Source organism: Geotrypetes seraphini, chromosome 3 (assembly GCF_902459505.1).
Source record: "Geotrypetes seraphini chromosome 3, aGeoSer1.1, whole genome shotgun sequence".
NCBI lineage: Eukaryota > Metazoa > Chordata > Amphibia > Gymnophiona > Dermophiidae > Geotrypetes > Geotrypetes seraphini.
In genome coordinates this window covers 116,375,032-116,392,037 of record NC_047086.1, presented here as the reverse complement: position 1 = coordinate 116,392,037, position 17,006 = coordinate 116,375,032, and the positions used below count along the sequence as shown (strand labels likewise).

At 43.2% G+C, this 17,006-nt stretch overlaps 1 protein-coding gene across 3 annotated transcripts in view; it reads left to right on the top strand.

Moving 5' to 3' along the window:
• Nucleotides 1-17,006, top strand: part of CDC5L (cell division cycle 5 like) — a 175,799-nt gene that overhangs the window by 124,595 nt on the left and 34,198 nt on the right. For all 3 annotated transcript variants that reach the window (XM_033935886.1, XM_033935887.1, XM_033935888.1), the window contains one exon: nucleotides 15,321-15,566. In XM_033935886.1, coding sequence (XP_033791777.1) covers nucleotides 15,321-15,566 — 246 coding nt within the window. The remainder of the gene's footprint in view (nucleotides 1-15,320; nucleotides 15,567-17,006) is intronic.

Genomic DNA, 17,006 nt, shown 5'->3' with positions numbered 1-17,006 from the left:
AATCAGGTCATTGAAAAATGGCAACTCCCCGGGTTTAGATGGGTATACTAGTCGCTATTATAAACAATTCTCGGAACAATTGGGGCCCCTCCTGGTCAGGGTGACAAATGGGATTCCACAAGGGGGCCATCTACCGAAAACGATGGGAGAAGCTGGAGTGGCTATAATTTTGAAACCGGGACGGGACCCCTTGTCTTATGGGTCCTATCGTCCCATTTTGTTGTTAAACTTGGATGCTAAAATACTGGCAAAGGTTCTTGCTCTGCGATTGGGAAAGGTATTGCAGTCCTTGATCCATCAGGATCAAGCTGGGTTTATACAGCGTAGACAAGTGAGTGATAACATTAGGCGTACCCTTAATCTGCTATGGGAGGCTGGATCCCATCCGGACAAAACAGTTTTGATATCGGTTGATGCTGAAAAGGCCTTTGATCGGGTTTTGTGGGGATTTCTTTGGGATGTGATGGATTGTATGGGTTTGGGAACCACCTTCAGTACATGGATTTGTGTCCTGTATGATGGACCACGAGCATGTCTGCGAATTAATCAATCTTATACGGATTTAATTTCTATCTATCGTGGGACCAGACAGGGCTGCCCGCTCTCGCCTTTATTATTTGCTATGTCTATAGAACCTCTGGCCTTGCGTATTCGGAATCACCCTGACTTGGTTGGGTTTCTGCGTAACGGGGTGGAACATTGTGTAGCGCTCTTTGCAGATGATATTCATTTATATGTGGGACGGCCTGAGATTATCTCTTGCAGCTTTTCGAAACATATGGGAGAATCTCGGGGTTTAAAATAAATTTAGATAAGACGGAAATCTTGAATTTGACCCTGACCCCATTGGAGGTGGATGGGCTTAAGGGACGCTTCCTTTTTCGTTGGGTGGTCCATGGGATCAAGTACCTGGGCATTTATATTCCCAAGGATCTTACTCGGGTGTATGAGAAGAATTATCCGCCCATTTTTTATCGCATAAGATCTGACCTACAACGTTGGAATGGCCTCTGGCTGTCCTGGTGTCCAGGATAGCTATTGTAAAGATGGGAAAAGGAGCTACGTAGTTTTATCTGGCAGCGTAAGCCTCCCCATTTATCTCAATATTTAATGTGGGCAGCTAGAGAAGTAGGGGGCAGGGGGCTTCCTAATCTTGAGTGGTATTATCAATTGGCACAGATTAAATTGGTGCTTGATTGGAAATTAGGGGACCACAAAAGTGGGGTACAGCTGGAACAGGAATATGGGGGCCAAGAATCATTGCAGAATAGGCTTTGGATGTCCAGTTCACAGCGCCAATGGATTTAAAGTATTTCTAATCCCTTTGTACAACATTTGGCCAGGATGTGGACCCAGGTACGAGATAAATTTGGTAATGGAGCCTTAGTGTCATCCATGGCTAATATACAAGCGGAGCCCCAATTTCAGGTGGGGAGGGATAATCGGGGATTTCATCGGTGGTCACAGAAAGGGTTGCATGTCTTTCGAGACTTGCTGGGGACCTCAGGGATCCTTTCTTTTGCCATGCTCCAGAGGAAGTATGATTTGCCTGATGGGGACTATTTGGCCTATTTCCAGATTAGATCCACAAAAAGGTTAATCAAAAAAGCCAAAAAAACTCAAAGGTCATAATATTAATTGACCAATCTATTTTAGTTTACATGAAGGAAAATGATCTCAGATATGCCACTCCTGCGGATTATATTGTTATAGCCCACATATGGATTAGTGGCGTGGTTTTCTTTCATTGATCTATAAAACCTTCATGGTAAACCTATGACTAATTATGTCTAAATTATCAATATTTTAACCATTACTCTTATATTTAATAATTTTTACTCTCTTATTTTTAAATAATTTTTGCTCATATTTTTAAATAATTATTTTATAGAAAATTTTTTCTTAATACTGAATAAGTGCAAATCTATATGTGCAAATAAGCAATTTTCAAAACTGTGCAAACTTGCAAAAAAGTAGAATAGCAGCTAATTTATCATCACTGGAAATATATAAACCAGCAAGAAAGATTCTCGTATAAATATACATCAACGAGATTATGCAAGTATATGAAATGCACAAAAATAGCAGCAAAATAGTGCAAATATGCAATCTTGTGGCAAAAACACTATTTGTGCAAATAGGCAATTTTTATAACTGTGCAAACTTGCTAAAATTAGATAGCAGCTGTTTTCTACACTGGAGAATTGTATACCAGTGTATACCAGTGTAGAAAACAGCTGCTATCTAATTTTAGCAAGTTTGCACAGTTATAAAAATTGCCTATTTGCACAAATAGTGTTTTTGCCACAAGATTGCATATTTGCACTATTTTGCTGCTATTTTTGTGCATTTCATATACTTGCATAATCTCGTTGATGTATATTTATACGAGAATCTTTCTTGCTGGTTTACATATTTCCAGTGATGATAAATTAGCTGCTATTCTACTTTTTTGCAAGTTTGCACAGTTTTGAAAATTGCTTATTTGCACATATAGATTTGCACTTATTCAGTATTAAGAAAAAATTTTCTATAAAATAATTATTTAAAAATATGAGCAAAAATTATTTAAAAATAAGAGAGTAAAAATTATTAAATATAAGAGTAATGGTTAAAATATTGATAATTTAGACATAATTAGTCATAGGTTTACCATGAAGGTTTTATAGATCAATGAAAGAAAACCACGCCACTAATCCATATGTGGGCTATAACAATATAATCCGCAGGAGTGGCATATCTGAGATCATTTTCCTTCATGTAAACTAAAATAGATTGGTCAATTAATATTATGACCTTTGAGTTTTTTTGGCTTTTTTGATTAACCTTTTTGTGGATCTATTTAGTTTTTGGTTAATTTAATTCTCTATTATTCATTTTCTATTTCCAGATTAGACATTTTATGCAGGCTCAGGGTTTGAGTTCCCAGTCTCCCCTTGAGCGGGAACACTTGGAGAATTTGTGGTTGCTACTGCAAAAGGTTCCTAGACCGTTATCAGTGATGTATCAGTATTGGAGAGGTCATTCCCACACTCACTTCTTGTTCCAAAAGCATTGGGAGGGTGATCTGGAGTCGCCTTTAACCACTAGAGACTGGGGGATTGTTTGTAAGGAGGTGTATCGGGCTTCCTCATGTGCATTGGTTCAAGAGAATGATTATAAGGTCATGACTAGGTGGTATTATACCCCGGAACGATTGCATAGAATGTTCCCTGGAGTGTCTGATCAATGTTGGAGATGTAATTTGCATGTGGGGTCTTTTTTACATATTTGATGGGATTGTGTGCTCATTTGCTCCTTCTGGACTGTTGTGGTTCGTACCATGTCTGCTTTACTAGGGGACTGGGTTGAAGTGATTTCTCAGTCATGTTTGCTAGGCCTCCATAATAATCGGGAACATCCCTGGCAGACCAAACTACTTCAATGGGGTTTGGCGGCAGCAAAATGTTTAATAGCTAATCATTGGAAAATTAAGGAAGCCCCCACACATCTTGATTGGACCAATCGTTTGTTATCCATGGGGAGGATGGAGATGGCGGTGGCTAAACGTCGTCACCACTTTACACTCCAAAACTCGACATGGAATAAAATGGGGGCATTGTTGGCTACTCTGTAAGGGCTCTGGTGGTCTTGAAACCATGTTGGTCTGCTCGGTGTTGGGGGTAGATGGGGGAGGAGAGTTGGAGAATAATGGTGAGGGGCTATTGAGTTCGGGGGAGGGGGGATGGGGAGGACCGGGGGTTCTGAGGGAGAAATTGTACGGTAATTGTGATTTATCCCAGGACAAGCAGGCAGGTATTCTCACATATAGGTGACGTCATCCGACGGAGCCCCGATGCGGACGCCTCACAAGCAGACTTGCTTGAAGAAACTAGAAGTTTTGAGTCGCCCGCACCGCGCATGCGCGAGTGCCTTCCCGCCCAGCACAGGGCGTGTTTCCTCAGTTCTTAGTTTTCCACGGAGCCGAGAAGTCCGTCTTTGACTCTCTGCGTTCAACTTCGTTCACTTTTGCCTTCTCTACAACCGCGGTTGGTGTATTTTCTTCACGAATCGCTGCTTTATTTTGTTTTTATTTCTTTTAGTTTAAAAAAATAAAATAAAATTTTGTCTCCTTCCGCCGTTCTCCGGGACGAGCCGCTCAGCCGCAGCCCGCGAGCTTCAACTTTGTGGCGGCTATTTTTTGGCCTATGTCCCGGCCTGCTACAGGCTTTAAGAGGTGTAGCAAGTGTCAGCGCACGATCTCTCTCAAGGACCCTCACAGATGCTGCTACAAGTGCCTTGGGCCGAAACATCATCCAAGGTCGTACCTTACTTGCCAAACACTTCAGCCTCATGCTTTCAAGCGTCGTTGCATTCTGGTGGACAAGCTTTTCGAGATGGAGTCACCAACTGATCCCTCGACTTCGAAGGCGTCTTCGGCCTCGACTTCCATCAAGGCTCCTTCTGCACCTCCTACTTCCACCTCGAGCCTCATCAAACCTTCATCGTTTGCAGCGGCTCTTGCTTCGACGTCATCTGCTGTATCTTCCCCTGTTTCCTCAGGTCAGATAGCTCAGCAGTCTGTTCCACCGGTGGTGATTAAAGTGTCTAAGACTACTAAGTCAAAAAACACTCACACTGCCTCGAAGGAACCTCCAACCAAGGCAGGTGGGCCGGTTTCAGACGCGGTACCCTCCTTGCCGGCTTCCTTCCAGGCCATATTAGAGAAGCAGTTTCTTCAGTACCTTACTATTATGGGTCCTCTACTGCTTCCTCTTATCCTGACTGGGCATTCAGCAGATTCCCACAAGGTCGAGCTGCTTTCTATGTCCCAGTCGGAGTCACACTCTTTGCAGGGAGCAGAGTCTCTGCGAGTGTCTGGTCTGCCATCCAAGCACGAAAAGCAAGGAGTAGATTATTTGCGAGTACATAGACGGGAATCCTCACACTCTCAGTAAGGAGCAGAGTCTTTGCGAGTGCATCGAGGTTCCTCCTCCAAGCCTATGGAGCCTCTAGCCCTATTCATACATTGGCATCGACTGCTTCCTTCTCCGAAGTGAAATCTCCTCGATCCTCGAGATCTGGTTCTACACACAGTTCTCACCACCGTTTGAGGCCTTCATCGAGGCATTCTTCTAGGCATCGTTCTTCGCAGGATAAACCATCTTCCTCGAAGCCTCGCTCTACTCCAACCTCGACCAGACCACCGACTCCTCATTCGAGGTCTTCGATGCTGGACCTCGAGGATATTCCGGTCTCGATTGTCTCGTCCAAGTCACCAGGTTCCAATGAGACTTTTTTCCATGCTGAAGCTTCTTCTTCGATACATGCTGCCTCGACGTCCTCGAGTCCTTCTCGAGACAAGGCATTGCCAGATCTTTTTCGTCTTTCCTGCGACAGATGGCTGTAGACTTGGATGTACAATTGTATACTGGCTCCAAATATTCTAAGGAATATCTCGAAGTCATGCGTCTTCCTCAGCCTCCGACAGAGTGTCTCAAGCTTCCACTTCATAAGCTTTTGAACCAGACTTTTGCTCGATGCATGGAGACTCCCTTTTCTATACCAGCAGTTCCAGGAAAATTGGACTCGAGATATAAGATGGTGCATCGCAAGGGATTTGACCACTCTCAGTTATCTCATCAATCCCTGCTAGTTGAATCGTCCTTGAAGAGATCCCATCCTTCCAAGGTCTACAGTCCCTCCTGGAAGGAAGGGAGAAACTATGGACAAATTTGGACGTCGCATCTACCAGATTGCTATGATGTCCTCTAAAGTCCTCAATTATAATTTTTATTTCATCACTTATTTTGAATTTCTTCTTTCTCTTCTACCAAAGTTTTTGGCTTATATGGATAACCACATGCATTTTGAGTTTCAAGAAGTCATTGCTTCTTTCTCTCAGTTACGTCTCCATCTCCTGCAACCATCTTACGATGCCTTTGAGTTATCTGCCCGAGCGGCTGCTTGTTCTGTGGCTATGCGTTGTCTTGCATGGCTTTGTACCATTGACATGGACCCTAACCTTCAAGACTGCCTGGCTAACATTCCTTGTCAAGGCAACGACCTCTTTGATGATTCAATTGAGACAGCCACTAAAAAAATTATCTGACCATGAAAAATCATTTGCTTCAATCGTCAGACCTAAACCAAAGCCAGCTCCTGCCAAGTCTGCACGTCCTCCTCTGAAAAAACAGCAACCTCTAAAGCAACAGAAATCCCAACCTTCTGCTGCACCTAAAGCTTCTAAGCCTTTTTGACTGTTTACAACAGAGCATAATCTCCACTGTTCTGTCTCTGTCCCCTTTTCCCCCTATAGGAGGTCTTCTCCATCATTTTTACAACCGATGGACGTTAATTACATCCGACCGCTGGGTGCTTACCATCATCAGGGAAGGATACTCTCTCCATTTCACTCGGGTTCCACCAGAGCTTCCTCCAAAAGAGTATCCTTCCAATCCATCCCAGACCGCCCTTCTTCTTCAGGAAGCTCATGCTCTGCTTCATCTCTTTGCCATCGAACTGGTTCCCTTGGAACAGCAGAACAGGGGGGTTTTACTCCCGTTACTTCCTTGTTCCGAAGAAGACGGGCGATCTGCGACCCATTCTGGGTCTCAGGGCTCTCAACAAATTTCTAGTCAAAGAAAAGTTTTGAATGTTGTCCCTGGCATCCCTTTATCCCCTTCTCGAGCGGAACAACTGGTTATGCTCTCTGGATCTCAAGGAGGCCTACACTCGCATTCCCATTCATCCGGCCTCCCGTCAATACCTCAGATTTCGGGTGGGGAATCTGCATTATCAATACAGAGTTTTGCCCTTTGGTCTGACCTCGTCTCCCAGAGTGTTCACCAAATGCCTGGTAGTGGTAGCAGCAACTCTAAGAAATCATGGTCTTCAGGTATTTCCTTACTTCGACGACTAGCTCATCAAAGATTCCACATCTCAAGAGGTTATTGTAGCGACCCAACGGACTACATGGTTCCTACAAAGTTTGGGATTCGAAATCAACTTTCCCAAATCCCAACTTCAGCCCTCACAGAATCTACAATTCATTGGAGCTGTTCTAGACACTGTCCAACTCAGAGCATTTCTTCCGCAACAATGTTTGGAAAGCTCTTCTTCAACTCTGTCACATTGTGTCTTCCCGCTCATCCATCTCAGCGAGACACATGATGGTACTTCTGGGTCACATGGCCTCCACAGTACACGTAACTCCTTTTGCCTGACTTCACCTCAGAATCCCTCAGTAGACCCTGGCCTCTCAATGGACGCAGGTTTGAGATCCTCTTTCTCGCCACATCCTCTTTCTCGTCACAATCTCTCCGTTGGTGGATGCTTTCTTCCAATCTTTCCAGAGGCTTGCTTTTTCAAACGCCTCCTCATCAGAAGGTCCTCACGACAGACTCTTCAACCTACGCTTGGGGCGCTCATCTCGATGGTCTCCGTACTCAAGGCCTCTGGACTAGTACGGATCGTCAGTGTCATATCAATCAGTTGGAACTCAGAGCGATCCTTAGAGCTCTCCATGCTTTTCAACATCTACTTTACGACACAGTAGTCCTCGTCCGCACGGACAACCAGGTCGCCATGTATTATGTCAAAAAGCAGGGAGGGACAGGGTCTGCCTCCCTTTGTCAAGAAGCTCTGGAAGTTTGGGACTGGGCAATCCGCCACAACATCTTCCTCAAAGCTGTCTACATTCAAGGGGCGAAGAATTGCTTGGCGTACAACTTGAGTCGTCTCCTGCAACCTCACGAATGGACTCTCCATTCCTCGCCTCTTCACCACATTTTTTCACAGTGGAGCACTCCATAGATAGACCTCTTTGCAGCTCCCCACAACCATAAACTGCCTCAATTCTGCTCCAGGATATACTCTCCTCACCGCCTCGAGGCAGATGCTTTTCTTATGGATTGGACAAATCTTTTCCTTTATGCATTTTCTCCATTCCCTCTCATTCTCAAGACTCTGGTCAAATTGAAGACCGATCATGCCACCATGATTCTATTTGATCCTCGGTGGCCAAGATAACCCTGGTACTCCCTTCTACTTCAACTCAGCAGCAGGGAGCCATACCTTCTACCAGTTTTTCCTTCTCTGCTTACACAGAGTCAAGGATCTCTGCTTCATCCCAACCTGCAGTCTCTACACCTGACATCCGGGTACCTCTCAACATAACCCCTCTTCAGTTTTCTCAATCTGTACGGGACGTTTTAGAAGCTTCTAGAAAGCTTACAACTAGACAATGCTATCACCAAAAATGGACTAGATTTTCTACATGGTGTTTTTCTCATCATAAGGAGCCTCAACATTCCTCCTTATCTTCTGTTTTAGACTACCTTTTGCACTTATCCAATTCTGGCCTCAAGTCTACATCTATACGAGTCCATCTCAGTGCAATTGCGGCTTTCCATCAGCCTACTGAAGGGAAACCCCTCTCTGCTCATCCGGTGGTTTCCAGATTCATGAAAGGACATTTCAATGTCAAACTTCCTCTCAATCCGCCTCCTGTGGTTTGGGACTTCAATGTTGTCCTTATTAAATCCTGTGTTTTAGGGTAGCACTGATAGAACCTGCATTTTTGTTTAAAATACTGTGTTTAGGTGGTATAGAGCCTATATTTCTGGTGCCTGTGGCTCAGGGTGACTAAAGTAGGGAAAATCCTGTTATAAATCCTGTGTTTTAGGGTAGCACTGATAGAACCTGCATTTTTGTTTAAAATACTGTGTTTTAGGTGGTATAGAGCCTATATTTCTGGTCATTTCACAACCAATCAAGTCACTTCACAACCAATCAAGATGACCTTTATTCTATGCAATCACTGTGGTGCTTTAATTCCAAGACATACTATTTGGAGGTAGAGAATGACACGGTGACAAAATTTATCACCATTCCCGTCCCTGCGGATAACCGCGGGAAACCATCTTCATGTCATTCTTTAAGGAGAGAGGGAAGAATCAGAGTATGAATGGCCACAACCACTGACCCGCAAGCTTTGCTTTGAAGAATGCTGGTGTAGAAGGACCGAGGTCGAAATAGACACTAGAAAATGACATGAGATTATTTCCCGCGGTTATCCGCGGGGACGGGAACGGTGATGAATTTTGTCACCGTGTCATTCTCTATTTGGAGGCTTAAGGCTTGCCCCATCTGTCTTCAACTTGCCAATATTAAGGAGGAGCTCTGCAAACTTAAACAGGAATTGAATACAATTAAAGCAGCTTCCATCACTCCACAAAATCATACCAACTTACTACCTCTACCTCAAAGAATAAAACAGCCCAGGAATAAATGGGTCACAGTAGGCTCAGGAAGACTGCGACATGTAACACAGAAACATCCACCTTCACTAATATTACCTCTACAGAATTCCTTCGCTCCACTAGTGCACTGCGATACTCAGGAAAACAGAAGGGAGGTGGGACTGGAACCAATGAAGGAAACTCAAGAGAACAAGAGCACCCTAAGTACAAATAAAAAAGCCAAAAACAGAAAACTATTACTGTTGGGGGATTCCATCATCAGAGGCATTAACCTTGGAACACAGGGCGAGGAGACCAAAATAGTGAAATGTCTTCCAGGATCCTCAGCTACCAGGAGTTCCAGGCAAATACTGACTATAATTAAGGAAGAAACTAAGGATTTTAACACTGATGTTGTTATCCATCTGGGAACAAATGACCTGACCAACAACTCCACACTTGCAGCACAGAAAGCTTTTCGGGAGCTTGGTGAAGGCGTGAAACCTTTTGTAAAGACTTTAGCTTTTTCTGAAATACTGCCTGCATATGGAAAAGGAGAGCAAAGAGTGAAAAACACAGAGGACTTTAATAGATGGCTCAGAGCCTGGTGTCATCAAGAAGGCTTCAGGTACATAGGAGGATGGGGAAATACATGGAAGGACAAGAAGCTATATTGCACTGATGGGCTACATATTACTACAGCAGGAAAAAGAAACCTTGCAGAGAAATTTAGACAATATTTTTCTAGGCATTTAAACTAGAAGGTGGGGGTGGTGTATGTACGAAGGACAATTATAGAGACCACCCCCGGCAAAAGAAAAGATGTGATAGTAGTAAAGGCTGCAACATAAGCAATATCAGCAACTCATTTCTTAGTATTGCAACGGAAAGTGAAACGACACAAAAATCCATACGAAAAAGGAGATTATCGCTGAAAAATAGCTGGAAAGCGATGACCACAAATGCTCGCAGTCTAAGCAACAAAGTTCATGATCTGCAAGCCCTGATATTAGAGGCAGATCTAGATATTGTTGCTATCACAGAGACATGGTTCAGTGAATCACATGGATGGGATGCAAACATACCGGGATATAATCTTTTTAGGAAGGACAGAGATGGTCATAAAGGTGGAGGAGTAGCTCTCTATGTAAAGATCAATATCCAAGCGACCGAAATGCAAGGGACCTGGGGAGAGGAAGAAGCGATATGGATTGCTCTGAAAAGAAAAGATGGAACTTCTATCTAAAGTGTGTGTAGTCTGCAGACCTCCGACTCAATCGCAGCAAATTGATAAGGATCTGATTGTGGATATCCAAAAGTTTGGAAGGAAAGAGGAGGTTCTGCTATTGGGAGATTTCAACCTGCCGGATGCGGACTGGAATGTTCCGTCTGCGGAATCGGAAAGAAGTAGGGAGATTGTGGATGCCTTTCAAGAGGCTCTGCTCAGACAAATGGTGACGGAACCCACAAGGGAAAAAGCGATATTGGATCTGGTCCTCACAAATGGAGAGAGTATCTCTAATGTTCGAGTGGGTGCTCACCTGGGTAGTAGCGATCATCAAACGGTTTGGTTTGATATAACGGCTAAAGTGGAGAGCGGCCGCACGATACTTAAAGTCCTAGATTTCAAACGTACGGACTTTAATGCAATGGGAAAGTACCTGAAGAAAGAGCTGTTAGGATGGGAGGACATAAGAGAAGTGGAAAGACAGTGGTCTAAGCTGAAAGGAGCGATAAAAATGGCTACGGACCTTTATGTGAAGAAAATCAATAAAAACAAGAGAAAAAGGAAGCCGATATGGTTCTCCAACCTAGTGGCTGAGAAAATAAAGGCGAAAGAGTTGGCGTTCATGAAATATAAAAAAACCCAAGAAGAGGAGAGCAGAAAGGACTACAGGGTGAAACTGAAAGAAGCCAAGAGAGAGATACGTTTGGCGAAGGCACAGGTGGAAGAACAAATGGCTAAAAATGTAAAAAAGGGAGATAAAAATTTTTTCAGATATATTAGTGAAAGGAGGAAGATAAAAAATGGAATTGCTAGGCTAAAAGATGCTGGGAACAAATATGTGGAGAGTGATGAGGAGAAAGCAAATGTGCTAAACAAATACTTCTGTTCTGTGTTCACAGAAGAAAATCCTGGAGAAGGACCGAGATTGTCTGGCAAAGTTACACGAGAAAATGGAGTAGATTCTGCGCCGTTCACGGAGGAGGGTGTTTATGAGCAACTTGAAAACTGAAGGTGGACAAAGCGATGGGATCAGACGGGATCCATCCCAGGATACTAAGGGAGCTCAGAGAGGTTCTGGCGAGTCCTATTAAAGACTTGTTCAACAAATCTCTGGAGACGGGAGTGATTCCTGGGGATTGGAGGAGAGCGGATGTGGTCCCTATTCATAAAAGTGGTCACAGGGATGAAGCAGGAAACTACAGGCCGGTGAGCCTCACTTCAGTTGTTGGAAAAATAATGGAAGTGTTGCTGAAAGAAAGGATAGTGTATTTCCTTGAATCTAATGGGTTACAGGATCCGAGGCAACATGGCTTTACAAAAGGTAAATCGTGCCAAACGAACCTGATTGAATTTTTTGATTGGGTGACCAGAGAGCTGGATCGAGGACATATGCTAGATGTAATTTACTTGGATTTCAGGAAAGCCTTTGATACAGTTCCTCATAGGAGGCTGTTGAACAAACTTGAAGGGCTGAAGTTAGGACCCAAAGTGGTGAACTGGGTCAGAAACTGGCTGTCGGACAGACGCCAGAGGGTGGTGGTTAATGGAAGTCGCTCGAAGGAAGGAAAGGTGACTAGTGAAGTCCCTCAGGGTTCGGTGCTGGGGCCAATCCTGTTCAATATGTATGTAAGTGACATTGCTGAAGGGTTAGAAGGAAAAGTGTGCCTTTTTGCAGATGATACCAAGATTTGTAACAGAATAGACACCGAAGAGGGAGTGGAAAATATGAAAAAGGATCTGCAAAAGTTAGAGGAATGGTCTAATGCCTGGCAACTAAAATTCAATGCAAAGAAATGCAGAGTAATGCATTTGGGGATTAATAATAGGAAGGAACCGTATATGCTGGGAGGAGAGAAGCTGATATGCATGGACGGGGAGAGGGACCTTGGGGTGATAGTGTCCGAAGATCTAAAGGCGAAAAAACAGTGTGACAAGGCAGTGGCTGCTGCCAGAAGGATTCTGGGCTGTATAAAGAGAGGCGTAGTCAGTAGAAGGAAGAAGGTGTTGATGCCCCTGTACAGGTCATTGGTGAGGCCCCACTTGGAGTATTGTGTTCAGTTTTGGAGACCGTATCTGGCGAAAGATATAAGAAGACTTGAGGCGGTCCAGAGGAGGGCGACGAAAATGATAGGAGGCTTGCGCCAGAAGACGTATGAGGAGAGACTGGAAGCCCTGAATATGTATACCCTAGAGGAAAGGAGAGACAGGGGAGATATGATTCAGACGTTCAAATACTTAAAGGGTATTAACGTAGAACAAAATCTTTTCCAGAGAAAGGAAAATGGTAAAACCAGAGGACATAATTTGAGGTTGAGGGGTGGTAGATTCAAGGGCAATGTTAGGAAATTCTACTTTACGGAGAGGGTGGTGGATGCCTGGAATGCGCTCCCGAGAGAGGTGGTGGAGAGTAAAACTGTGACTGAGTTCAAAGAAGCGTGGGATGAACACAGAAGATTTAGAATCAGAAAATAATATTAAAGATTGAACTAGGCCAGTTACTGGGCAGACTTGTACGGTCTGTGTCTGTGTATGGCCGTTTGGAGGAGGATGGGCAGGGGAGGGCTTCAATGGCTGGGAGGGTGTAGATGGGCTGGTGTAAGTCTTAACAGAGATTTCGGCAGTTGGAACCCAAGCACAGTACTGGGTAAAGCTTTGGATTCTCGCCCAGAAATAGCTAAGAAGAAAAAAAAAAAAAAAATTAAATTGAATCAGGTTGGGCAGACTGGATGGACCATTCGGGTCTTTATCTGCCGTCTTCTACTATGTTACTATGTTACTATATTCAACTCATGAAGCCTCCATTTGAACCAATGGATAAGGCTGATCTAAAGTATCTCACTTGGAAAGTGGTATTTCTCATTGCTCTCACTTCTGCTCGACGAGTCAGTGAGCTGCAAGCTTTAGTCACTGACCCACCATTCACGGTTCCATCATGAGAAAGTGGTTCTTCGTACTCATCCGAAATTCCTACCTAAAGTGGTCTCAGAATTTCATCTCAACCAATCCATTGTCCTTCCAATATTTTTTCCTAAGCCTCATTCTCACCATGGAGAATCAGCTCTTCATACTCTGGACTATAAACATGCTTTGGCCTTCTACTTGGAACGCACCAAACCACACAGAACTGCTCCTCAACTTTTTGTTTCTTTCTCAACCCCAATAAGTTGGGACATCCAATTTCTAAGCGCACCATCTCCAACTGGGTGGCGGCTTGTATCTCATTCTGCTATGCCCAGGCTGGATTCCCTCTTCACAGTAAAGTCACAGCACATAAAGTCAGAGCAATGGCAGCTTCAGTAGCTTTCCTCAGATCTACACCTCTTGAGGAAATTTGCAAGGCTGCTACTTGGTCCTCGGTTCATACCTTCACTTCTCACTATTGTCTGGATACTTTCTCCAGACGGAATGGACAGTTTGGCCAAACAGTATTACAAAATTTATTTTCCTAAATTGCCAACACTCTCACCATCCCATTCTGGTTAGCTTGGAGGTCACCCATATGTGAGAATAGCTGCCTGCTTGTCCTGGGATAAAGCACAGTTACCGTAACAGGTGTTATCCAGGGACATCAGGCAGCTATTCTCACAACCCACCCACCTCCCCTGGTTGGTTTCTCTGCTAGCTATCTGAACTGAGGAGACACGCCCAGTGCTGGGCTGGAAGGCACTCGCGCATGCGCGGAGGGGGCGACTCGAAACTTCTAGTTTCTTCAAGCAAGTCTGCTTGTGAGGTGTCCGCATCGGGGCTCCGTCGGATGACATCACCCGTATGTGAGAATAGCTGCCTGCTGTCCATGGATAACACCTGTTACGGTAAGTAACTGTGCTTTTTCGTTTGTATTTGCTGTTAGTTTTGCACTTGCTGTGTCTGTTGATTGTTGAACTGTGTGTATTGTACGTTTTATATAATCTTTAATAAAAATTTTAATATAAAAAAAAAATTCTGCATGGAAAATTAGACTGGTAATAAACAGGAGTGAGTGTACATATTTGTGTGCGATACTAGTGCCCTGTACATTACCTACAGTAAAAGAAGTCACCGGCTTATTCCAGCAGGGAGTGCTAGGGAGATAAAATTCCTAGATTTAATAAATCACTGCTTCTTAAAGCAATTGGTCTAGGAACAACAAGAGGGGGAGCTCTTTTAGATTTATTCCTTAGTAGAATGCAGGGAATAGTACGAGAGGTAATTGTTGGACCTGCTGGAGTGAGGTCACTAAAGAAATCTACTATAGCAGCATTTAATTTCAAAACGTAATAGAAGGAGAAAGATTGGGCATGAGGCTATTGGGCAAGATACAGCAATTGGAAGGATGCCACATTTAGTCTTCCTACCAATTGTCGCAGATCCATTTCCTAAGGCCTGTCTACTACCTCTCCAGGCCACTGTTTGCTTCAGTGGTTGAGCAGGGATAGGTGCCACAAACCCTTTCCTGGATGAATGGGAGGTGTACTGCAGTTACATATCTCCTCCAGTCCGAGCATTTTAGCACAAAAATTGTTTATAAAATTGTCCTCTAAAAGTTTGTTCCATGCTACATAAAACTGATTTGCCGTGTGTGTGTGTTTTCACATGAACATATGAGAGATGAAGATATCAGTAGTCTGAGCCGTTTCTAGAAATACCGCTTCTTTTGGACCACTATTAACATTATACATTGTTGTCATCTGTGAAAATACTATATGATTTTAAAAAATCTTTGAAACACTGTTCAATTAAAACATTAAAAAACTATATTAATTTCTTTAATGTAATTTTCAGTTTTTTGTTGCATAATTCCATGAGATATAACTAGGGATTTGATATTTGACAGCAGTAATCTGTTGACTAAAAGATCTGCTAATTTAAACACACCAATTTTTTTTATATAGGTAAATGAAACTATTTTAAGACCTTTAAACATAGAACCTCCACTAGCAGATTTACAGAAGAGTGAAGAGCTGATCAAAAGAGAGATGACCACAATGCTGCACTTTGATATTCTTCATCATCCTTATATGGATCTAGCTGGGAACAAGAAGGGGAAAGGGCCAGTATCGGTATCTAACAGTACAGATCATATTACTTATCTGGAACAATATCCCTATGAAAAATTTCCCAAAGAGGACTTCAGAAAGGTGAGTGTTATATAATAATTTATTTTATTTTCTAATATTCATTTTATTTCCAACATTTATATCCCATCTTAGCAGCAAGTTTAATCATACTCTGTCCTACCAGTAGAATATTGCACTGATTTCTTTCTTCATCATTAATAGGAATGTTAATCACCACAGATTCCTGGTCCTCATCTTAGGCTAGTGTTGAATGTTTCTCAGCCGCTAGATCAAACTCTCATTGTTTCACCTGCCTTCAGGAAGACATCAGTTTCCTTCTGTAGTCCATGGCAGTAGAGCCAGTTCTGCCAAATGAAAGGAACTAAGACTTCTATTCCAAGTGCTTGATCCACATGAAGATAGTGGCTTATGGCCCTACCTTAGACCTCAGGATATGGATGAGTAGCCTAGTAGCTAGTGTCATGGGCTAAGAAATGAGGAATTCAAGGTTCAGATTCAGCTATTGCTTCTTGTGACTTTAGGCAAGTCATTTAACCCTCCATTGCCTCAGGTATAAACTTAGATTGTAAGCTTTTTAAAGATAAGGAAATACCTACTGTATCTGAATATAATTCATCTTTAGCTATTTCTGAGAAAGCATAATCTAAATTATAATAATAACTTTTTTCTTTCCAAAGTGAAATTCAAAATGAGTGTTCCTCCCTCCATTTTTCCCTTTTTGTAGAAGGGAAACTGGATGTTAAAGACACATACTGGTCCATCTGTATTGGAGAAAATACCTTTGGTTACTTAACTACGAGGCCCTTTCTTTCAGCCTCTCATTGAACTCCAGAATCTCGATCAAATGCTTTGTGGCAGTAACTGCAAATCTTCACAAAAGAGGACGTCAATCTTTCCATGCCTCAGTGAATGTTTTCTGTCATCTTCCTTGCAACAATTCTCCCCAACCAGAAAAGTATGGTTGACAGGGTCTTAAGCAAAGAGGGGAGGTGCAGAGCTTTTGTTGTGGTGGCAAGGTTTTGTTGTGGTGGCCTTGGAGAAATAACACTGTCATACCCCTAGGATTCTTCCTCACTTTCCCCTTTCTCTAGTGTTTCAGATTACTACGAGGGTCATTCCAGTGCAACGAGTGTAGAGGTCCTGAATAGTTGGGTAGTCACCCTCAAACCATTAGTTTGTTTGCAGATGTCAATCATTTTCTTCAGCTCTACTTCTGTCACCTGAGGTCTGTGCTGTAGCCCTTCAGTTTTTCCCTTCTGCAAACAAGTTTAGAAGGTATCTGATCTGCTCTGACTTTTCTGTTTTAGTTTTCAGGTTTTGTATCCCCGGATTTCGAGGCTTAGGTACTGCAGTGCTCCTGGGACAACTCTGGCTCTGAGAAGACACAGACTTTCAGCGTAGAAGTCTGTAGCTAGCTGGCTTCTATGTTTTTCAGGATTACTGTATATCCAGCCTGATTTAACACTTAAGGATGCTTGGGGACCGTACCCTTTATAGTCC